Source organism: Sinocyclocheilus anshuiensis, unplaced genomic scaffold (assembly GCF_001515605.1).
Source record: "Sinocyclocheilus anshuiensis isolate Anshui unplaced genomic scaffold, SAMN03320099.WGS_v1.1 scaffold586, whole genome shotgun sequence".
NCBI lineage: Eukaryota > Metazoa > Chordata > Actinopteri > Cypriniformes > Cyprinidae > Sinocyclocheilus > Sinocyclocheilus anshuiensis.
Genome location: NW_015544146.1, coordinates 198,800 through 222,387, shown reverse-complemented (window position 1 = coordinate 222,387; position 23,588 = coordinate 198,800). Strand labels below are relative to the sequence as shown.

The following is a 23,588-nucleotide window of genomic DNA, read 5'->3' as shown; positions in this document are numbered from 1 at the left end:
TATACAGCAGTGTCTATGTTATAGTGTTTTGAGTATCTCTGTGTTTGGTGGTGCTCAGGTGACATGCAGGGCCATTGGAATTGGAGCATATCTGGTGAGACTGGGCCAAAGAACCATACAGGTGGAGAACTCTCACATCATCCTGACTGGAGCTGGAGCTCTCAATAAGGTCAGCAGCTGCACCCGTTAATGTGTTTTCTGGTTTAGAGTTAGAGTCCACTACATGCCAACTGTGCCTCCTCAAAGCAGTTTTATAATTCGCCTAGTATGCTTTGTATGTTTTCAAAGGTCTTCTCTGTTGTTTAGTTGTTTCCATGAAAGATGGCATTTGCACATAAATTGCCTATTCACTCTGCTGATAAGGGCATTTTAATTGGCCTCTCTTTTAATTGCATGAAGTAATTTGATTGGGTAGAGGCAGGAATTGTGACAGGTTAGCGTGAACTCCAAAAGCCTTGTGTGCACTCAACTATGACCCAAATAAATGAATCCCTAATTCATGCAATTACCACAACTGCGTTACAATATGACTTTTATGAATCAGCCAGTTTCTTATTTTACTGGTGACGGTGATTGGATGTGGTTGGCTGTGCATTCAAGCACGTGTTAAAGGAACAGCCCACCCAAAAATTAAAATTCTCTCATCATTTATTCATCCCTCGTGTCATTCCAAACCCATATGACTTTATTTCATAAAACAGAAAAGGAGAAAATTGGTAGCAGTCTTGTTCCGCGTGTACATATTATGTACTTATACAGTAAAAATAACTGAGTAATAACTATGTACTATCCCTGAACCTGCCTCTAAACCTATACTTAACCCATGTAGTTATATTATACTACCCAGTAATTTCTTGGGTAAGAACTTTGTAAGTACACGCACTGTAAAATAAATTATAACCAAAACTTTGTGTGCAAAGTGTGTACTGTTGAGTTTTTCCAGGCAATTACTATGTAATTGGGGTCTACTGATTTCAGGCTTAATAAATTTAACAAAGGTACCCCATGTGCTTTATTGGGAACAGAAATTATTTTTGTACAAACTGAGGGACAGTATAAAAACTGGTATCTCAGTATAAAGACAATAGAAGTCACCAGCCATGATAGAATGTGTGTGTGTGTTTCTGTAGGTTTATAATTCACCCCTCAGTGACTGCCATCCCCCCGTGTCTCTCTCTCTGTCTCCCGTCATGATGCTGCAGCTCCTGCAGGAATAATAGAAAGAGAAGCGTGAAGTTGTTATTTGCATAGAAATAGGCTGATGCCTGGGGCTGAGACACCCATATCATTCCTCTGAGAACAGAATGAGCACTTCTACTGCTACAGATATCCCTGTCTCGCTCTGCCTTTCTCCCATCACTCTCTGTAGCTCTAGATTAGGGTTGGGAATGATTCTTATTCAGAACAATTTCCTTTAACGATTCTTGAATGTTCGGTCTGGACAGAAAAACGGTATTCAGATATTTCAGGCACGGCCATGTGTCACGGCCAATGTCTGGTTGTCCTCTCTGGAACCGCAGGAATGCCCCATCTATCTCCATCTGAAAATGTTCTTTACAGTCCCATTACTGTGTTAATTAGAGCAGAACCGTGATTGGCTCATTTACAAATACCCGTGATAAGCATTACCACACAGGTCTCAGGGCACATCATGTTTGCAAGGGAGTCTAACTTACAAAGAAGTCTGTCTCATTCAGAGTTGCCTTTCTGTGGATGGTCAATCCTTAGTGATTCTATCACTGTGGAAGGTATGGAAGAGTTAAGTTTTTCATTAGCCATTGGAACAAAAGAAAGTACATACCAGACACATGTATGCTGTCGGGAGTTGGAGTCAATGCCCTGACCAAAACTATATTCCCAAAATTCAAAACTAGACCTCTTGCACTCCAGATCCAAACCAATCTTATATAAGACCATAAGCTGAGATATACCATAGATGCAGTCCAAGGGAGATTTCACACTAGCAGTTTAGTTTGAAACAGGTAAAAAAACTGGTAATATGAAAGTGCACCACGGTACAGAACCCTGAAGCTATCTAGAGGAGGATGTCTAAGGCCCTGTCCCAAATGGAACAATTAATGTGCACTGATTGTATAAATTACGGACTTACAATGGCCGCCGCGTGCGCATGCGTGTGTCCGTTAAGTCCACAAGACCGTAGGGTGTCACATTTGTCATTTTAGCGTTCAGAAGGGTGCTCACAAGCGCCATGATTCCTGTTATGCGCCCTCAATCCGCACTTCTGCCAAGCCCGCACTGGTGCGAGCTCCGCAGCAGACTTCTACCCGACAGTCAAAGCGGCATTACGTCACGAAAGTGCGGACTCAGAGGAAGACCGCGAGGGTTTAGGGTGCCATATGGGACAGGGCCTAAGAGTTTGGAACTGCGTAAAACAAAAATATATTGGCCAGCATTGTGTTCTCTATAATGCTAGCTTGTGATGACACAAGATACACTGGGTTTCAATAGAATCAAGTGAGTCTAAAACCAGACCAACGCTGTAAGGGGCACCGGGAACGAGTGCACTCTGATTCAGACCGCACTCATCGCAGCAAATGTGCCTAGTGTGAAAGCTTTCCAAGAGATCCAGATCATAACCCAAATCAATGTATGTGGTCTCAAGACCAAGACTCCAAGATCAAGACTCTGGTATGAACATAGCCACAAATTTAGTAAGTTTGAGTGTTATGTTGGCATTGGCTTTTCTAGAAGGGGTAAATAAATAGCCAGTTGTGAGTCAAACAGTTTACTTTTGAAACAGTGTATTCATTTTTCTTGTGAGGAAAGCAGAAATTAGAGAAGCTGAGTAGTAAATTTCTATGCCACTAGCAGCATCACACACAATTGAAAAATCACCAACACACTCTTCCTAGCACACTTGCCAAGAAGTTGCCCGAATACTTGGATTTGGTGGTTTGTTTAATTGGGATTGGAGCTAAATTCTGCAAGACCGTGACACTCCAGGAACGGGATTGGACACCCCTTCAATATGCCATTGTTCAGCCCAACAGGTAGTCTTGCCCCAAACTCATGCCATTGATTCAACCAGAAGTTGTCAAGGAGCTCAAATGAACAGAAATGCTTCACAGTATTTACACTACCACAAAAATTACATCACTCTGCTGAAAACATTGTGTGTGATTTCTTTAATCAGTGTGTGAAGGAAGGCAAAATCTGAGTATTGATGTAGTCCCAGAGGCATAAAAAACCCCTTACTCTCCGCCACTGACCACTCAGTGACACCGTCATTCTTCCTGGGTCATTGACAGCATTGAGCCGAGAGCAGACTCTCCTCAGCCTCCAGCACTGGGCTGACTGCCTGTGTGATGGTATTGATCCACACAGCCCCAGGACCTCCATAGCACTGACACTGCCATAACACACAATACACACACCATGATTCCTAGTTTTGTGTTTCCTCAAGTAAGAAGCAAGAAGAAGAGTTTGTGACATCACATTGATCAACATAAAGTCTGGTCCACGTTGTAGCTTATTCTGGCTAAAACGGTCTCATTACAGTTTGTTGTCAAGGTGGCACCATCAATTATACGTTAATGGAGTTCTTTGGACTTTGAGCATCATTGCAATGCTTGATTGACACCAGGGGTAGTGCTGTAGCTTGACTCCTGAATCCATTCAGGAGTTCAATGGCAGTAATATGAAAAGACTAGTGGGACATGCCTGACCAACATGTAAAATGACCAACCACAGTAAACAAAAATTTTTATGTGATGTTTATGGGCAGGAGTTAATATGAAATCGATGGTTCCACAATATTAGACTGGTGTGCGACCAAGTGATCGCTAATTCTCATAATGGCATATCAGTCTCCATGAAGACTACAGACAGCAATGAAGAAATTACTGTAAAAGGTGTGTAGACTAAATACTTTAAGTGAAGTCAAAGAACAAATGATTATGATGTAATTTTAAACAAACTTTGGCTGAAGCAAAGATGTTTTGGAGTTCATTTTGGTGTTTAATCACCTTTAAATCGCTATTGGCCTTTGATAGCATTATAGGTGATAGGCCTTTGATAGCATTTCAGGTTCATTTCTTCACTCAGTTCCCAGAATAGTGGCCTACTTCGAACTGATGTTTACCCTTGAGCAAAGAACACTTGGCAAAGAAACTTCTCCCAAGAGTATATTGTGGCTTTAACTAATGTACTGACCATTTCACAGACAAAACTCTGATACCAATGCATAATATGAAGTTCTTGAGGATATCTTCACACCAACTGCCTTAAAACTGCTCAGTATCTTATTCAATGTGATGTATCTCACAAACATACTTTACACAATCCAGCAACTAGTTCTTCTTCAGTAATACTCAGAGTTGCAGACTTGTGAACAAACCTTCTTCTTTCACCGCTTTACTCTTTCTCCACAGGTTCTGGGTCGTGAGGTGTACACCTCCAATAACCAGCTGGGTGGAGTACAGATCATGCACAATAATGGAGTCACACACACCACTGTGTGTGATGATTTTGAGGGAGTGTTTACATTACTGCTCTGGCTGTCTTACATGCCAAAGGTATGCAGAAGACACTGTGACATGAAACCCAGAGAATCTAAATTCGAGTCTAACAGTGCTGTTCTTCTTCAGAATAGGTCGAGTCCTGTGCCGATGCTCAGTGCTAAAGATCCTATCGATCGGCCAGTGGAGTTTGTTCCTACGAAGGCACCTTACGACCCACGCTGGATGTTAGCAGGACGTCCCAGTCAGAGTGAGTAGATGCTGCAACCCTAGACTTCATTACACGTTTAGCTCTGTTGACAGCATCTGTGGAAAGATTTTTATCGTGGACCCTCTTAGAAGTACTTCCATTGTAAGTGCCTTACTGTAATAAAAATTCTTGCTTTAAAAACAAAAAACAAGGGACGCTGAGGAATGTTTCTGTGTCAGTGACATTATGCTGTCAAAAGAGCTCAACTTGTCAATTTGTTGAAGCCTCATACAGTGCTATCTTTTGTATTAATTGTGCCAAGTGATTTGTTATTAGATGGAGGAAGTGTCCAGTAATGGATGAATGTGGTCTAAAGGTTTATGTTTGAGGCACAGAACTAGGTCTCTCTACTCAAGAGATAAGACACTGGGATATATGGAGTGTTTTTTATTGGCGAGACAGATTACACATCACTGTAATTGCCACAGTGAGGTGGGGAGATATCGAGAGCGGATTGCATGGAGAAGAATCTTTGTCTCAGTGCAGAGACAGGTCTCAGTGTAAATGAATGGTAACCCTATCCTGCAGCAAGCATGTGCTTCCCCTCGGTTAAGCTCAGCATATCTCTGATGAAGATAGGATGCTAATGCAGCTCTAACGGGCTCTCTCCTTCCATACAGACATTAAGGGTGCGTTGGTGAGCGGCTTCTTTGACCACGGCTCTTTTCTGGAGATCATGCAGCCGTGGGCACAGAGTGTAATCGTAGGGCGGGCCAGGTAAGCACCAATAAATACTGTCGCCCCAAAAAGTACTGGGACTCTTAGGCAAGTCCTAAAACTTGCAGATGGCACTTGGTCTGATATTGTAATGCAAACAAACTACTGTAGAGCTCTCAGAACTAACCATTTTTAAAAGGGGTTTTCTTGAGAAGTATACTTGTTGTTGTTGTTGTTGTTGTTGTTGTTGTTGTTGTTGTTGTTGTTGTTGTTGTTGTTGTTGTTGTTGTTGTTGTTGTTGTTGTTGTTGTTGTTGTTGTTGTTGTTGTTGTTGTTGTTGTTGTTGTTGTTGTTGTTGTTGTTGTTGTTGTTGTTGTTGTTGTTGTTGTTGTTGTTGTTGTTGTTGTTGTTGTTGTTGTTGTTTTAAATAAATGGCAAATGCAGTGATGCTTATTTTTGTAATGATTAACCACACAATCTGAGCCTTTACACTCCTCAGTGAACTTGTGTTGACCTCTGACCTCAATTCCTATAGGGCAGCGTTTGTCAGTTGGGAAGGTCCTGCTCTGATAAATGCACTTTGAAAGCTCCTGTGGGGAACATTAGTTTCACATCAGTCTTCTGATCCATACTCCTTTAGCTATCTGCCACAATACAGATTGACAATGAATGTGTCAGTTTAATTTGCCTTTTAGAGTATTTGTCTGCATGATAAAACCTTATTTTGCTATTCAGTTTACTTTTATCTATTTTTTACATGCTATTTAAAAATAAAAAAAATAAAAAAATTCAAATATTTTATACATTGTTGGAAAAAATGTAATTAATTATTAGTTAAGTCCACTGAATGAAGAAGTATAATTACAAATTGTAGTTAATTTAGACGAAGCCTAATTTAAAATAATCGTTTTGATAATTGTTTGGTTATTTTTAATCAATATTTATTTTTGATACATTTTTCATTTATGCAATCAAATAATAATTAATAAAAAATTAAATGTCTGATTGGGATACTGTAAATGTTTTAAGAGTCCTGCTGTACAGAAATATAATAAATTAGTCAATATGATGACACTTTTTAGAAAATTAGAAATATCCCTTTAACTGAAGGATAAAATGTGTAAAATACATTTTTAGAATTTTAATTATTTTTTTTTTATTGTTGAGCATTAGTTTAATCTGTCCCTGTGTAACACACATTCTCGCTTGCCAATTTATAGGTTGGGCGGGATCCCAACTGGAGTCGTTGCAGTGGAAACCCGATCAGTGGAGCTGTCAATCCCAGCAGACCCAGCGAATTTGGACTCCGAAGCAAAGGTGACCACTAAGAAATACTCACACACTCTGTCACTTGATTTCTTTCAGTAAGATGACCAGTGTTTTATGTTGTTTCCTTTAGATCATCCAACAAGCAGGGCAAGTGTGGTTCCCCGACTCTGCTTTTAAGACTGCACAGGCCATTAAAGACTTCAACAGAGAGGGGCTTCCACTCATGGTGTTTGCCAACTGGAGGGGCTTCTCTGGAGGGATGAAAGGTCAGTGATATGGGAAATGAAGTAGGATGTGCTTTAGTGAGCTATGATGGTCTCTGCTAACACCTCATGCTCTCCTGTCTTCAGACATGTATGACCAGGTGCTGAAGTTTGGAGCATATATAGTGGACGGGCTGAGAGAATACAGCCAGCCAGTGTTGGTGTACATCCCTCCGCAGGCAGAGCTCAGGGGAGGGTCATGGGTCGTCATAGACCCCACCATCAACCTTCGCCACATGGAGATGTATGCAGATAAGGACAGCCGGTAAGAACCAGTTTGTTTGTCATTGTGCATTGCATCTTTTTTATTTTTATTTTATGTAAACGTAACTAACAGTGTATTAACACTGCATTGGTTGTGCTTCGTTTTGATGTGTTTGGTTTTGTTTTGTTTGGTTTTGTTTGGCTTTGTATGGTTTTGTTTTGTTTGGTTGTATTTGGTTTTGTTTGGCTTTGTATGGTTTTGTTTTTTTTGGCTTTGTATGGTTTTGTTTTGTTTGGTTGTGTTTGGCTTTGTATGGTTTTGATTTGTTTGGTTGTGTTTGGCTTTGTATGGTTTTGTTTTGTTTGGTTTTGTTTGGCTTTGTATGGTTTTGTTTTGTTTGGTTGTATTTGGTTTTGTTTGGCGTTGTATGGTTTTGATTTGTTTGGTTGTGTTTGGTTTTGTTTGGCTTTGTATGGTTTTGTTTTGTTTGGCTTTGGTGTTTTTGTTTTTAGGTTTTCTTGTTTGGTTTGTTTTGTTGTTTGGTGTGTTTTGTTTTTGGTTTGTCATTGTGCACCACATCTTTTTTTTTTGTAACAGTGTATTAACACTGCATAAAATATGAATAAATAAAAAAATTAAGTGGTTAGACCTTACAGGCAGGCCATTTTGAGTGATGATGCAAGAAAAGCATTGAATAAATGTTTCAAACAGATTCAATGTAATAGCCTATTTGAATAAACTGATTCATGAGTGTGTGTGTTCTGCAGTGGTGGCGTGTTGGAGCCTGAAGGCACGGTGGAGATCAAGTTCCGTAAAAAAGACCTGGTGAAGACCATGAGGCGGGTGGACCCTGTATACATGGGGCTTGCAGAAAGATTGGGTAAGTTGTTTACAGTGCTCTGTCTCTCCACTGAAATCCTATCTTGTTTTATTGGGCGTGTATGAGTGTTATATTAAAGCACCTCATCGCTGCGTTCTGCTGATTGCGTTGACCCTGTCTCTTCTCCCTGAGGAGACGTGTCAATCACAGGGGTCTTGGATCAATCAGACCCATTGCTGTTCTGTACCTCCTTCGATCAATTACCCCGTCAGCAGTCACTAAAGAGGACCATGCCACCATAGTGGCCTGCGGTGTTGCAGGCGGCCACGCTGAATGATTAGCTCTGACGGGATCGATCTCTTTCGAACAGCCACAGGCTGTTGTGCGATCCTGGAGAGCTCCTCGGTTGGAGACACTTTTGTGGTGTTAAATATTCTTGCTGATCTTCATGTACAGAATTAGGGACCAATACATAAAATCCAAAATAGTGGAATTATGCTCATTAGCTTAAGCCAGCATGAAATCAAAATGGACTTTTTTTTGTGCATGTTTCTTTTTCACTGTTCACCAGTTTTTGTTATTCTAAATTTTTCATTAAAATTGAATAGCTTGATTTCCAGTGTTATTTTAGTGTTGTTTATATACTATTATAATATTTATTTACATTTTGAATGAGATGCTTTTATTTGTATATTTTCAGTTCCATTTTAGATTAAATTTTAGTGTTTTTTTTTTTGTTTTAGCTTTTGTAATTTGGCAAGGCAACACTTCTAATTTTCATTAAAGTTTAAACTTTTTATCTCTATTTTATCTAACTTTTTTATATTTTATTTTACTTCAGTTAACGACAATTTTAATAGTTTTAGTTAATAAAAACACTGCTTGCTTCACTTTTCTTTTTGTTGATCCCACCTCAGTCAAAAATATAGCAATTAACAGCAAAAGCTATTTTTAAATAGCTTTTTTTTTTATTAATATTATTCAAATACATTTAACATCACTGCACAATAAAAAAAGCATACAGTAACATACAAACACAAAACACACAATGCCAGTTTCGCGATTCACATAATTAATAGTTCAGAAGTTACATAGATTAAATGTAATAGTTCAGAAGAAATGTAATAGTTCAGATCATGTAATACTACAGAAGTTACATAAATTAAAGGATATAAAATCCTGCCTTCAACAGATTTTTAAAAATACCCAATATGATCTTCGCACATGCACAAAAAAAAACCTCCTCAACTCCAAAAAAAATAATAAAAGGTGACCACAATTCCAAATAAGACCTAATACTCTTCCTAGCTACAGCAGCCATCTGTTCCATTACCATGTGCTCTAGTAATAAATTCAACCATTAATATTTAATGATATGAAATAGCTAGCAGTTATTGTTTTAGGTAATGCAGCCTTTCTAAACCTAGTCAAAAATAAACCCATTATAATAATAATAACACTAAAAAATAAAATAAAAAAATGCCACAGTTATGGCAAATAATGATTGATTTGAAGACGTCTTACCATTCTGATCCCTTGAACTTTCATCCTCACATTCCAAAAAGGCTTCAAAACTGCTAACCAGAAATGTTTCAGGTGGGCAGTATGTCTGAAACGGCTAAATGTCGGCTGATGAATTGGCCTGACTGATATACCTGCCTGTCATTTATCCATTCTGTGTTTGTGTGTGTTTTCAGGCACCCCAGAATTGAGTGTATCTGAGCGTAAAGAGCTGGAGAGTAAACTGAAAGAGAGAGAAGAGTTCCTGCTGCCCATATATCATCAAGTAGCCGTGCAGTTTGCCGACCTTCATGACACACCGGGCCGCATGCAGGAGAAAGGAGTCATCACCGTCAGTACTCAACTCTTATAGTAGCTTATACTAGTCTGCTCTGCTTTTTCCCCACTTTAGTTGTTGTACTTTTGTCTTCATATTTGTCCACAGTTGAAGAATCAGAAGCTCAAATTAAATAAGACCTGAATCAGTTAACTATGCCATAAATTAATCTGGACTTGCGTGTGTGTGTTCAGGATGTCCTGGAGTGGCAGACATCTCGACTGTTCTTCTACTGGCGCTTGCGGCGGTTATTGCTGGAGGACACTGTTAAGAGGAAGATCCAGTGTGCTAACAGTGAGCTGACGGACGGCCAGGTTCAGGCCATGCTCCGCCGCTGGTTCGTGGAAGCAGAGGGAGCTGTGAAAGTACGTTACCAAAAACTATTACATAAACAAATCTCTTTTCTCCAGATCACCAACAAAAATCTTATGCAAATGAGTAAATGTTTTTTTTATATACATTTTTTAATATATTTGTTACAGAAGGATGTTTTTTGTTCATTTTTTCAGTTCCCATTAGATGTGTACAGTGGGGCTAAGTGTCAGCTTAGCTAATGTCGAGTTCACACTGCATGATTTTCAAACTCGTGACAGGGGGTTTCACATTGCATGACTTCACAATAGGAACGACAGCTCCAGATATTTAGCATGCCAAATATTTTGCGGGCGACGTGTCGACGATTCCCTCAGATCGCGTCTTTGATAATTCACACTGCGTGATTGTCACTCGCGTGAACGAGCACCGATTTGCCTCCGATTTCAGGCATTTGTCGACGATTTCGCAAAACCTGTCGGCGAGTGAAAAATCGGGCTAAAATCGTGCAGTGTGAACTCGGCATAAGTCAAATATCTGGCTAAAAACATATGTCCACATTTAATAAGCAAAAGTAAACAATTTTGGGTTTGAATTGGATTTTGTCTTAAACTTTGACCATTGGCAGTCAATCGCCAGGACCCATTTCTCAATACTTAAAGGCAGGGTAGGTGATTTGGTTGAAAAAACATTTTTTGTTATGCTGTTTTGAAAGTCTCTTCACATCCCAACAGCAATCATTAAGTTAAGTGGTCTAAATGTATTTATATTGTCTTTGGAGAGTGATTTGCAGGGAGTGTGGGATCTTTTACTTTCAAAGCTAGCTTGCTATTGCTAGCCTCTCGCAAATCGCCTACCCTACCTTTTAAGTTAAAAAACTCTTCACACAATGAGCACAAAAGCAGACTGTGTGGGCTAAACTGTGGATCATTTTCCATTGCTTTGGCACAAAATACATTCATTGACTACATCTTTTAAATTACATGAATCCTTTTCTCACTCAACCTCCACTAAACTCTTTGTACGTACAGACCAATTTGCATATTTACGTACTTTTTTTTTTCTCCTAAACTGTTAAACTTAATTCAAAAATTAACATAGTACAAAACTGAATAAGACCGCAATACATTTCAACAGTAATACCTATTTATTGATTTATATAAAAATCTAAAACATTAAATATTATTATAATGAAATATTTAGATGTAGCTAAACACGTACACAAGTGTTAGACTTTGTTTCATTGCCATCTATACAAACTTAGAAATAATTTTGTAGTGTAATGTAAACATGACATATGCTACAGTGAATTCAGAAATAGTAGAGAGCTTTCAATATTGTTTTGTAAGTATTTTACAAAAAAATAAAAAAAAAATATATATATATATATAGTATAATGCTACCTGCTTTTAGTGTTTTAGGCGATTGTTTAATGAGTGAAGTATGATTGTTGGTTGACAATATTTGCTAGTTTTATGTAACATTGACTTCATTTGAGTCATGAAGTTTTTTGGTAGTTTTAGTGCATTTTAGATGTGAAATTTACTGCTGCGCCAGCCAAGCTAGAAGTTGGTCTGAAGAACTGTATAAAGAAAAAAATATATATAGCAAGTCTTTCTTTTCTTGAAGTGGTGTGTGGGCCAGAGAATATATGACAGTTATAAATGATCAGAATGGATGAACGTTCCGAGCTCTGACTAGGCCTCAGAAGAGTCGCCACACCAGGTCCTGGAGCAGAGCCAAGCCTCCAGGGCAGGTTAAAGTATCTGCAGAAGACGGTGTCTGGACCACTAATACATTACCCTAATCTGAGAGAGCTATCTTAAGCTACAATTAATCTCCACCCTGTCATGCGCAGATAGCAGAGAAACACGCTGTTTCTTAATTAAAAGCAAACGGATTAAAAATGATTAATATGGGGCATTAAATGTTCTTGCCGACTACAAGTGCTTGCGTTTTTTAGAAGCGCGGAAGCCCATTAACGCCTCAACAAATCTTCACAAGAACAAGTCCAGCTTTGTTTCAGATCAGCCTGATGTTATCAATCTAAGCCTAAATGAAGAGCCATTGATTAGGCTTGTGATTTGGTTTTCAAATAGAAACATTGTCAGAAAGTTTGTTTGGCAGGATGTTTCAAACAAGTTCCATGTGTTGAACAGTTTTTTTATATTTTTTTTTTTTATGTACTATTATTTTTTTTATGTATTATTTTTTTGTTTGTCTCTCGCAGGCTTATCTGTGGGACAGTAATGAGGATGTTGTGGAGTGGTTGGAGAGGCAGCTGGCAGAGGAAGAGGGTGCCAGATCTGTCATCGATGAGAATATCAAATATATCCGCAGGGATCACATCCTCAAACAGATCCGCAGGTAACATCTAGACACCAGTCTTACGAACATGACTTTTCTAGTTGTTCAAGATTGTTTGGGTAAGGATTAGGATTTTTACTAATATTTTTTTTACTTCATTTCTATCCGATAAAATATTTTAGAGCTTGGCATAACTAGTAAAATGTGCATTCTTTATTTAAAAAAAAAATGTCCGTGCCACTTTAAGATTTTATTGATTTACATGACTTTTCCTGGTCTAGATATCACACTTTAAAAGCCAGACTTCCTTATATAGGCTACCCAGGTTTTTCTAGATTTGTGGAAATCCTGGTTGTTGAGGGAGTGAATCAAAATAAGTAATATCTACTAATTTAATTATTTTCAATTATTTTATTTTTCAATTAATGTTTTGTACAATTTACAATTATTATTATTATATTTTTTATTAATTAATTAATTTATTTAAATTGATACAACTGCAGGTGGAGGACACTTGAGGGACAAACAAACTTGTCCACACCAAAATTAGATTGGGAATCTGGGTTTGGAGTCTTACTAAAAATGTATAATTAAATATATGCAAATATAAGTGTATTTTGGATTTTAAAAAATTATACTTTAAACTTTATTAAATCATAGCATTGAATTTTCATTTTCAGGTCAATGCATTTTTATACCCCTATTTATCCATGTAATTTTTATATATTTTGTATTTTTAAATAACCGTTGTTTTGGTCATTTCGTCTTTTTTAGCCTGGTTCAAGCTAACCCTGAAGTGGCCATGGACTCCATTGTTCACATGACCCAGCACATTTCCCCCACGCAGCGTGCTGAGGTGGTCCGCATCCTGTCCACCATGGATGCCCCTGCGTCATCGTAGAGCCCTGTTTACACACAATCATCTCAGAGGCCTGATGTTACTGGAAACTGGAACTAGAGGAGCCAACATGGCAGTGCTGTGACTGACTTCACATTGTTGGCTATGATTCTGAAAGTAGGAGTTATAACAGATACTCGGCGTCAGAACTTATGAATGCACATCAATGCGCACCTTTAGAAACACTTAAGTAAAAAAAGGTACTAGTGTTGTCATTTATAGTTTTGCAATCTAGTCAAGTGCACTTTGAGACTTAGATTGAACAGAGACCAATTGTAGAAACAAGCTTCCCAAAGCTGCTGTTAGAGGATCTCTGTATAAGGGAGAACATTGCAACTTAAAAATCAACTTTAAACTTTCTCCTACAATGGTGTGGTTATAACACCCATCCACACTGAGAGTAAGTGATGTCATAACTAGATCACTCCTGCTTCGTGAGTGATGTAGCTGTATTTCGTCGCATCATTCGTTTTGTAGACATGGTATTATTCTTCACATGCAGGATGGTCGATTGAGCCATATGACCACACTTGTGACTGCGCTCCTTTCATTCCCTTGTGGCTTAACCAAAAAAATAATTTAAAAAAAGTGTGTATCCACTGGTATTGTACTTATAAATATGTTTATTTTTTTAGCATAGATTATATAATACAGAGAAGTCGTTAATAACTTATTAAACAAGCATATCCAAGTCATCATCAAGTGCTGCACACTGTAGTTCAACATAGTACACTGTACTGTAAGTGCGTAACTGTAGAACATGATTGTTGTTACAACATATTCTGGAATGACAGAAGGAGTGCAGTGTAAATATATACTAAATGAAAACAATGGAGGTGGCAAAGGATACTTGAGAGAGGTGAATGGAATATTATACACAATTTAAACTGGCAGTCATGATGCTCCATTGTATCCTCACTCTCATTGGAATCATGATGGTTGTCGCCACTCCAGTGCTAGCACTTGACCCAATGAAAGGTGAAAATTGTGTCAGATTTGTTGACATGCTGTGACCCATCGTGTGCTGGATTTTCTCATGCCTCTGTAAGTGTTGCTAAGCGTGTTACTGAAGAGCTCAGAAGCTCTCTCTTGTCAAAATGGAGGATTTCCTGTTTACTGTGGCAAGCTGTAATTGCCTCTAAAAAATTACTAAATAAAATCAAATTCTTACGTTAAATTCTTGGCTCAATCTTCATTGAGAGGTCATGTTATGGAAAACAGGATTTTCTATAATATACTATACAAAAGGGCCACACACTGAACCCTGAGGTACCCCAGTGGTTAGTTTCTATAAGTGAGACCCCCGGCCTCTGAAATTCTCTAAAAGATATACCTTCGAGTTGGACTCAAATGAGTTAGCTCAGAAGCTCTCTCTTGTCAAAATGGAGGATTTCCTGTTTACTGTGGCAAGCTGTAATTGCCTCTAAAAAATTACTAAATAAAATCAAATTCTTACGTTAAATTCTTGGCTCAATCTTCATTGAGAGGTCATGTTATGGAAAACAGGATTTTCTATAATATACTATACAAAAGGGCCACACACTGAACCCTGAGGTACCCCAGTGGTTAGTTTCTATAAGTGAGACCCCCGTCCTCTCTGAAATGCTCTAAAAGATATACCTTCGAGTTGGACTCAAATGAGTTTGGGTTCCCCAGTTACATTTTATCATGAATTCCTTTTGTCAACCTGACACAATGTAATGCAGGAAATAGGCAAATTCACAACAAAGTACTGTTACTAATTTATGAAGCAACGGTTTAGCTGTTAATAATGGGTTATCTATGTATAGATGTCATAAATATACAAAAACAGCACCTTAAATTCTAAGGATCAAAGAGGGTGGGATGTTACACATTAAAAGTATGCAAATGAGCATAGCCCAAGATAAAAAACCTTAGGTTTGGTGACTGTTTCTACCACCAGATCATCAGTGCTTGTCTTCATGCTATTCTTTAGTCTTGAGAGAAATCAAATGGCAGACAGAAGGATCCACACTTCCATTGATTTATCAATTCAGCAATCATTGTCTCATTCAGTCCCCTCTGTGTGGGTTTCAGTCTATTCTCATACTACCTACCAACAACGACAAACTGAATCACGGCAGTTCAATACCCAATTAAAATTATGGCAGCCAAAGCTTGTGGTAGATAATTGGAGGAGAAGGTTTCTCTGATACCTCTAATCAGATTACATTACAGAATGCTTCCAGAGAGGGTAAAACAGATGTGCATATTGGTTTCACTACATGTGATCATGTACTAAGTGTAAAATTAAAGCATCAATGAAAACACTGCCTTTGTTGACAAAATGGTATTTTAATACAAATAGGCACTAAAATGTGACATTATACAATTCAAAAGAAAAGTTTAGTTTCATTTACAGGTAATCTCGAAACAAAAACCTAGGTTTGAGTCTGGGGTAGGTTTGAAGTGTGTGTGAAAGCAATACAGCACATACACACTAGAGTTTAAGCATGTTAATGCCGATGTTTCAGTCAGTGTGCCATCACTGGACCATTCGCAAACAGGGAACGAAACAGCTCAGACCTGAAAACAAACAGAACACAATAGGTTGAATACATAACTATTTCTCAACTCAAAGGCAACATTTAGTGTTCTGCTGAAAGCAACGGATTTTGTCACTGGTCAAATAATATCATTTTAAAAAGTACCATATTTTGGACAGTATCATAGTCTTACACCTGTTCATATGTAAATACAATACATCCAGTGTCACAGTATACTTCTGTTCAAATGTTATATATAAAATTAGTACTTTTATTTCACAAGGATGCATTAAATTGATCAAGTGACGTAACAATTCATAATGTTAGAAAATATTTATATTAAAAAAATGCAATTCTTTTGAACTTTCTATTCATCAAGGAATCCTGAAAAAAAGCATCAGTTTCCACAAAATATTAAGCAGCACAACTGTTTTCCACATTGATAAGGAGAAATATATCCTGAGCACCAAATCAGCATATTAGAAGCATTTTAAATTGTAATAATGTTTCATAGTACTACTGTTTTTACTTTATATTTTATCAGATAATTGGAAGTAAATAGGCCAATTGAGGATTAAAAGCCGGGGCAGGGCTGAGGCCAGGCTAACAGGCCCATCCTTAATCTGAAATCCCAGTTAGAAATGCACAACCAGTGTTCAGGATTACAGCACACTGCCGCCGTCACACAACGCATACATTCAGATCCAAACAGAACCCGGAGAAGCAGAGGGGTAAAGGAGAGATGCTCAGGATCAAAGGGGAAAGTTGAGTCCCATCTCTGTTGATGAGGTTTACGCAGGACTCAGAATTCCCGGCTCTCACCATCACCCCATCAGGGGCAAATGCACTGTGATTATCTCTTAAGCCCCAGCTGAATATGTATGCTGCATGTCTGCTTGCTCGCCCTTGTGCAAGAGAGAGTGTGCACCCCATCATGCAACGTCGGCATTAACATTCATGGGGCCAGTGGTGCGTGTCGGGACTATGGAGCCAGAGTTGAGATACGGCAGGGTGGCTGTGTAAGCAGGCTGAGGGAATGTGTTTGTGTGTATGAATGCATCTGGCTGTACGAAAAAAAAAGGTCGCCAACAATTCCTCATCGGCAAAGGTCACCGGTCACTCTGATGCCATCGGCATACATCGGTATTACTGTAGTTCACCGGTTGTTATGTAAATAAGACCAATCCAGCAAGCACATGCGTTACTGTGTGTGTGTGTGTGTGCAAATCATTCGCCATCGTCCTCAGTCATCTCTGTTTATGTGGTAAGTGAAATTTTATGTACTGTAGGATGTAACAGGCAACCGTTACACCGTGTCTACACTGGACGCAACAGTTGTCGTGTTGCGCCGCGCCACATCAGCTAAAGTCGGTCTACATTGGACGCGACAAAGCGACCGTTGAAATGAATGCATCTGGCTGTACGAAAAAAAAAGGTCGCCAACAATTCCTCATCGGCAAAGGTCACCGGTCACTCTGATGCCATCGGCATACATCGGTATTACTGTAGTTCACCGGTTGTTATGTAAATAAGACCAATCCAGCAAGCACATGCGTTACTGTGTGTGTGTGTGTCAGCACGTCAGAAATAGAACGCAACAGCAGTCTACTGTTGGGGATTTGTCGTGTCGCATCCAGTGTAGACAGCATCACTGATTATAATGAGTTCTATAGACTATAGTATTTTGTCATGCTGCGCCACTCACGTCCGGTGTAGACACGGTGTTAGGAATCGTGTTTTCCCTTATAAGGATTCACGCTTCGGGCACACCCCCTAACTGTGGTGCATGCTGCATGCATTATAGTGGAGCACAATTTATTTCCGTCACCTCAAGTCCTCTGCGTGCTCAAGTAGCACAGCACTGTGAACATGATCACCTCCACCTCTTCATCAATCCTTCCTCTCCTCTCTAATCCTGCATCTCTCTCCTCTGCACCTCTCCACACCCAGTGCAGCATATGCTAGAACCCTTAAAACGTCCTCACGAATAATTACTGAGAGTGTGTGAGGAAAATAAAACAATAAGAAGACTATAGAGAGAAGATCAGTGTATTCAAGCATGTGTTCAAGGCTTGATTTTGTAAGACTGTGGTTTTGATTTTCAGATAGGGTTTCCATGTTTTATTAAAGCAAAAATGTACTCTCTCATATCATTCCAAACCTGTATGATTCTATTTAGCAGAATGTTGAAGCTCTTATTTGTATAAAGTCAATATTGACTGCTGTTGTAATGCTCCAAACAGAACAAAAAAGCATCATATTATATACTGCATTCCGAGTTATCTATAGCAATTTGACAGCTTTGAGTGAGAAAGAAGAACAATATTTAGATGACAGAAAACTGAGGAGAAAGGAGAGTAAAAAAAATCAGGACTAAGATCTCCAGTTGTTTTTAAGAATATCTGATAGGTAGTGCCATTATGTACGATGTACTTCAACATCTGCACCTTTAGATAAAATAATGTGATACCATGTTACAGTGACAGGAATATCACTTACTGATGTAATACCATGGTGCTGAATGTGTCATATTCATGTACTACATGGTATTCAAAGGCACTTACCAAAGTAATACTGCGTAACATCCCAAAAACAAGTTTAAGAAAGACAGTACAGGTGAATAGGGTACAAGTTTATCTAATAGATATTACCATTATCTAATTAAACATGCACTAATTTCCCTAATTTCAAGAACAGAAACCTGAACACTGGATAAAGCCAGGTTCAAAATGATTGCTTCATTTTGGTGGCATATTAGAGTTAAATGTTTTTAGAGGGGTTTTTGGATATCCATAGTTGTTTGTGTGTGTGTGTGTGTGTGTGTGTATGTGTGTGTGTGTGTGTGCGCGCGTTTAATCTTTTTATCACATATATCAGAAAATACTGTCAACTGTTAGTATTAAAATGTAAAATACATATCAGGTGAACAATACATTAACAACCCTCTGTAAAACCTTCAGAATATAGAATAAAACTGGAACGTATGGTGTATATGTGCTACTGAAGCACAGATTTTTAGTTCAGTGAATGAGAAAAAAAGGCCTTTAAATCTACAGAAGCAAATAGATAAAGTGTAAAAATAAATAAATGAATAAACACTTAAATGCGTGTTTTGGATGTCTTCTTTCAGACTAGTGGAAAGAAAACGAGTTATGGAAGCAAAATAACCCCAAATGTCAAAAACTGACCAGTATCAGGAGAGCAAAAAAAAAATTTATATATATATATATATATATATATATATATATTTGTAATCTTTAGGATGATTAAACCAATGTTGATTGATGATTATTATCAATGTTGACAACAGCTGTGCTGCTTAATACTTGTGTAAACGGTAATCTTTTTTTTTTTCAGGATTCTTTGATTCTTTAATGAATAGAAAGTTCAAAAGAGGCATATTGATTTGAAATATTATTTTTTTTGTAACATTATAAAATGTCTTTTCTGTCACTTTTGATCCATTTAATGTGTCCTTGCTAAAAAAAAAATATTAGTTTCTTTAAAAAAAAATACAAACTGAAAAAAAAAAAAACTGACTTCAACTTTTGAACAGTAGTGTATGCATGTTGTTTAATATGATGCATTATGTTTTGATCATTCATGTGCCAATGAAAGAAAAAAATGTAGCTACTAAACACCTGATATGCACAACTGTCTTTATGGAAACATTGGAAAACAAAACAAAAGAAAAAATGTGAAGAGGGATTAAAAGTGAAATCTTTGAAATGTGTGAGTGTTTGTGTATGTGCATATCTCCACAGTGTGTTTGATTAGCCTGTTCTCTGTTTGAGGAGGATTACGGCTGGCTGACAGGACAGAGAATCACACAACTGAACCGTTAATTAAACATATGCGCACACACACACCTACAACTTCCTGCTGGTGTCACCACCGCACAGAAACACAGTAAGGCCATTCAAATCATATACTGAAGACGCTTTGACAGTTAAAAGGACAAGTCACTCAAAAAAATGAAAGTTGTCATCATTTATTCCAAACCCACTTTTTTCTTTTTTCCATGGAACACAAAATGGAACATTTAGCAGAATGTTCTAGCTGCTCTAATAACAGGTTTAGTCTGTGCATCACATAAAGCTATTCTATAGCTTCATAAGACTTAGAATATAATGCACAAGTCATGTGAACTGCTTTTCATGTGCTTCTTTGTGAGCTTTTGTTGTGGTTTGGAAAACAGCAGCTGTGATTTTCTGCTAAACATCTCGTGTTCCACAGCGTTAGGGTGAGTAAATGGGAGATTTTCATTCGTGTGTGAACTATGCCTTTACACAACTTTACATATCTTACGAATGTGAGGGTGTGTGTATGATCAGATGTCTGACTCTGAGAAAAATCAGACATGAGGAGTCACTCACCGGGCATCATCACTCATGCTGCTGTTGTCTATTGAAGCCATGAAATTCATCAGCTTACTGTGAATGTGAAACCTGACGAGAAGATTGGAGAAGATTGACGAGAAATTTCTTTCCTTTTCTTTTGTTTTTAGAGGGAAATATGGCATGTCATCGACAGGTTTTGTGAGATTCACGTGTATCTACTGAGGTCTGAGCACATCTTGACTCTTTTAGGAGAATAACAGCTTACCTGATCTTCCTGCCTTTGCTGGCTTTAGTGTCCACCTTCTTCTTGATTTTACTACGTAGTTTCTGGATGGCAAGCCACTGCCTGTGAGAGCAGAGGTCGAGTTATTACGGTCAAATGTGAATGACACATGAACAGGTATATACACGCATACATACTCACTTTCCCATGGCCACTTGATCATTGGGGTCTGTCGCACTTGTTTTGCGCTCAATAAGCTCTCGAAGTTGCTGTGCAAAAAAGAGAGTGAGAGCCCTGACATCACATCAGTCTACTATTTTCTTTATAACTACTCGACATTGTTGTTGACAAAGTAACTGCATAATAATTCATCCTGCCTGTTTTCTTACCTGGTGGTAAAAGTCATCGTCATCAAAAATCTCCTCATCCAGATCTTTAAGGTGCACATTAGCTTTCAGTGCCAGTTCAGCTGCCTGAAACCACAGAGAGTGAGCTCAATGAGTCTATTACTTTTAAAAGCAGTTTTACATGTAAATACAATTAAATCAACTGATATATAACCTACTGAAATGGCTGGGTTGATTAGCCTAAAAATGTTGCACTTAATAATGCTAATAACACTATGGCTAATGTGGTTTTCTTACAACTACAGAGCAGTAGATTCATTAAAATAAATTGTCCTTTAAAAGCAGAGCGGTGTCTAACCTCTCCCTCTGTGATACTGCTGTCTATTTCAGGCGTGATTGGCTCCGGCTTCCCCACAACTCTGTATTCAGACCTGCGCGTCTGTGTACGTCTCACCAGCCTCTCTTTGTCCATTAAAACCTGCTCCACTTGAGTAAGGATATTCCTGTCAAATGCTCCGAAACCCTGTTTGATGGGAAACACAAAAAGATAGTAAACTAGTGAAGACATACAAGTTGACATGTAGAGCAGTGACAGAATTGTCCTACTGTGTGACATTTAAACACACACACACACACATCTGTATATATGTGTATGTATAATATAATATAATGCAACACAATACAATACAATATAATATAAAGTATTAGGACACCTGACACCATCTGCAAATTTTTCTCATTCTAAATCCATAGACATTAATCTCAAGTCTGACACCCCTTTGCAGCAATAACAGCCTCGAGTCTTCTGGGAAGACTTTTCACAAGATTTTGGAGTATTTCTTTTCTTTTACCTTTTTGCTCTTGCCCGTTGTGAGTCGCGTCTTGTCATACCATTTCTGCAAGGTGGCATCACGGTAAGGCAGAAAAGCAGCAAATCGTTTGGCCATAAAGTTGGGATACTCTGCCATTTCCAGTTTTCGTTTGGGGGGTCCGCTTCGCACTGCTTCCTGTTCTTGCTCTTGGCTATCATCCCCATTTTCCATATCATCCTCACTGTTAATCTCTTTATCATCTTTAGCACTGCTGCATGTGAAATAAGAGCTATAAATAAGAAAATTGTACACTTCTGGAGTTTGGACAACTGTCATGTAGGAAAAAATGATCTCCGATTAGTTTCCATTGATCATTCACAATTTCCATTTGTGGGAAATAGAAAAAGAATGAGGCGATATGTCAAAACATTTTTTGGAACGATGGTTAATTAACATCACAAGATGTTTAACAATGTATACAGAATGGTTACATAGCACTCCAAAGTAATTTGAAGAATACCACGGTATTTTTTGATAGACTTCTGTTAATAAATGGAGCCTTTTAAGAGGTAGTTCACACAAAAAAGAAACTTCTGTCAACATTTTATTAACACAAACTTATTTTAAAAGTAGAATTTGGTACCTGCTGGTGCCCCAGGTCTTTCCCTGAGAGATGGCTCTGGTTTCAGGGTTTTGGTAGAGCAGCAGATCTTGGAGTTCCAGCAGAGACCTTTGTAGAGCCTTTAGGGCTTTATGACCTACCACACACACATAGATATGAGCTGATCATACAGCACCATCTGTAAACGCAGGGTCATTACAACTCACCTCCTCTGATCTTAGTCATTCATTCCTGCACAACACTAGTTAAAAGCATCAAAACACATGAAGAAATGAACTCTACAGCCCAAGGCGCACAAGCCATCAAACAAGATACTGATTCCATGGCACAGAAAACAAGCTTAAGGTGAAGTATGTCATTTTGATTTTAAAACATTGTCAAAGACAACTAGAAGTCAGCCATTTATGGTTTAGGAGAGGTACTTAAGATTTTCAGCCTTACGGTAAACAAAAATTCCACAGACTTTCATTGGAGGAACCAGTTCCATTTCTATAGACCAACGTATCATACACTCTAAAAATAAAAAAGGTGCTGTCACTAGTCTGGGACGGTACGGTACCCTTTCAAAAGGTACTAATATGTACACAAAATGTACAAAAATGTACTATTTAGCTTTTGTACCTTAGGGTACTGTACCAGTGACAGCTCTGTACCTTTTTTCTGAGAGTGCAGAGACTAAATGGTCATCTATTTGGACGTGGGCCAGTAAACAACCATCCAAAACAACGCAGAAGCCACAAGCAATTAAAAAAATGTACTAAAAACCACTCAAAACATCTTAGCAATCGTATAGCAATGCCTTGTCATTGGCCACAACCCACAATGCCCTACCACGAGCTTTACCTGGAAAGCACATAGATACAACTAAACCAATAAAAAAAAAAAAAACTTTAGCAATGATCAAACCAAGTGAATCGTTTTAAAATATTCTGAAGACAATATACCTCCTAGTATTCCTACAGAGCCAACGAGCAAAGCAGGGCTAGCACAAACAAGCCTATGCTACAATTCACTTTACATAATGAGAGCAAATAAATCAAAAGACTGGGGGGTGTTCAGGATTCAGGAGGACGGCCCCACATCAATCATTCCCTGGCTAAAGGACCAGTGCAATAAATATGCAAATGAGGAGCAGGCAGTCTCTCTAAGCAGCCAGATCTGCTTGAGAACAAAAGGTGCAATGTATTAATTGCTCAGAGCCAGAAGAATCCTGATATTAAAACTACAAGTGATGTTGGGGCTGTTTGTTGACTGCACAGATGATGTCAAGTTTAAACAGTGAAAGAGATGAAAATTTAACTGCATGCTCATATGATTCCTCACTGACTGTGGACTCAAAAGTACACAGGATGGATGAATTAAAAATAAGTTTATGCCTTTTCCCATGTCTGTTAGCTATCTTTTGTACGGAGCCCCTAAAGGGACATGGTGGTGGAAAAAA

General features: G+C 38.4%; 2 protein-coding genes across 11 annotated transcripts in view; one reads left to right on the top strand and one right to left on the bottom strand.

Annotated features, from left to right (window-relative positions):
• The window catches only part of LOC107695157 (acetyl-CoA carboxylase), a 45,999-nt gene extending 31,466 nt beyond the window's left edge, over positions 1-14,533 (top strand). For 4 of the 8 annotated variants that reach the window (XM_016494973.1, XM_016494972.1, XM_016494970.1 and 1 more), the window contains 12 exons: positions 59-169; positions 4,392-4,535; positions 4,608-4,728; positions 5,349-5,445; positions 6,606-6,702; positions 6,785-6,920; positions 7,005-7,182; positions 7,890-8,002; positions 9,640-9,794; positions 9,974-10,144; positions 12,322-12,458; positions 13,173-14,530. In XM_016494973.1, the coding sequence (XP_016350459.1) occupies positions 59-169; positions 4,392-4,535; positions 4,608-4,728; positions 5,349-5,445; positions 6,606-6,702; positions 6,785-6,920; positions 7,005-7,182; positions 7,890-8,002; positions 9,640-9,794; positions 9,974-10,144; positions 12,322-12,458; positions 13,173-13,299 (1,587 nt within the window). In that variant the 3' untranslated portion in view covers positions 13,300-14,530. Of the gene's footprint in view, positions 1-58; positions 170-4,391; positions 4,536-4,607; positions 4,729-5,348; positions 5,446-6,605; positions 6,703-6,784; positions 6,921-7,004; positions 7,183-7,889; positions 8,003-9,639; positions 9,795-9,973; positions 10,145-12,321; positions 12,459-13,172 lie in introns of those variants that run through there. The other 4 variants (XM_016494971.1, XM_016494969.1, XM_016494974.1 and 1 more) reach the window with 3 other exon arrangements.
• A 1,070-nt stretch (positions 14,534-15,603) lies between these two features.
• The window catches only part of LOC107695156 (protein AATF-like), a 12,498-nt gene continuing 4,513 nt past the window's right edge, over positions 15,604-23,588 (bottom strand). For all 3 annotated transcript variants that reach the window (XM_016494964.1, XM_016494965.1, XM_016494967.1), the window contains exons 5-12: positions 22,169-22,283; positions 21,565-21,796; positions 21,072-21,236; positions 20,756-20,839; positions 20,568-20,635; positions 20,409-20,489; positions 20,180-20,251; positions 15,604-15,843 (exon numbers count right to left, since the gene is read on the bottom strand). In XM_016494964.1, coding sequence (XP_016350450.1) covers positions 15,792-15,843; positions 20,180-20,251; positions 20,409-20,489; positions 20,568-20,635; positions 20,756-20,839; positions 21,072-21,236; positions 21,565-21,796; positions 22,169-22,283 — 869 coding nt within the window. In that variant the 3' untranslated portion in view covers positions 15,604-15,791. The remainder of the gene's footprint in view (positions 15,844-20,179; positions 20,252-20,408; positions 20,490-20,567; positions 20,636-20,755; positions 20,840-21,071; positions 21,237-21,564; positions 21,797-22,168; positions 22,284-23,588) is intronic.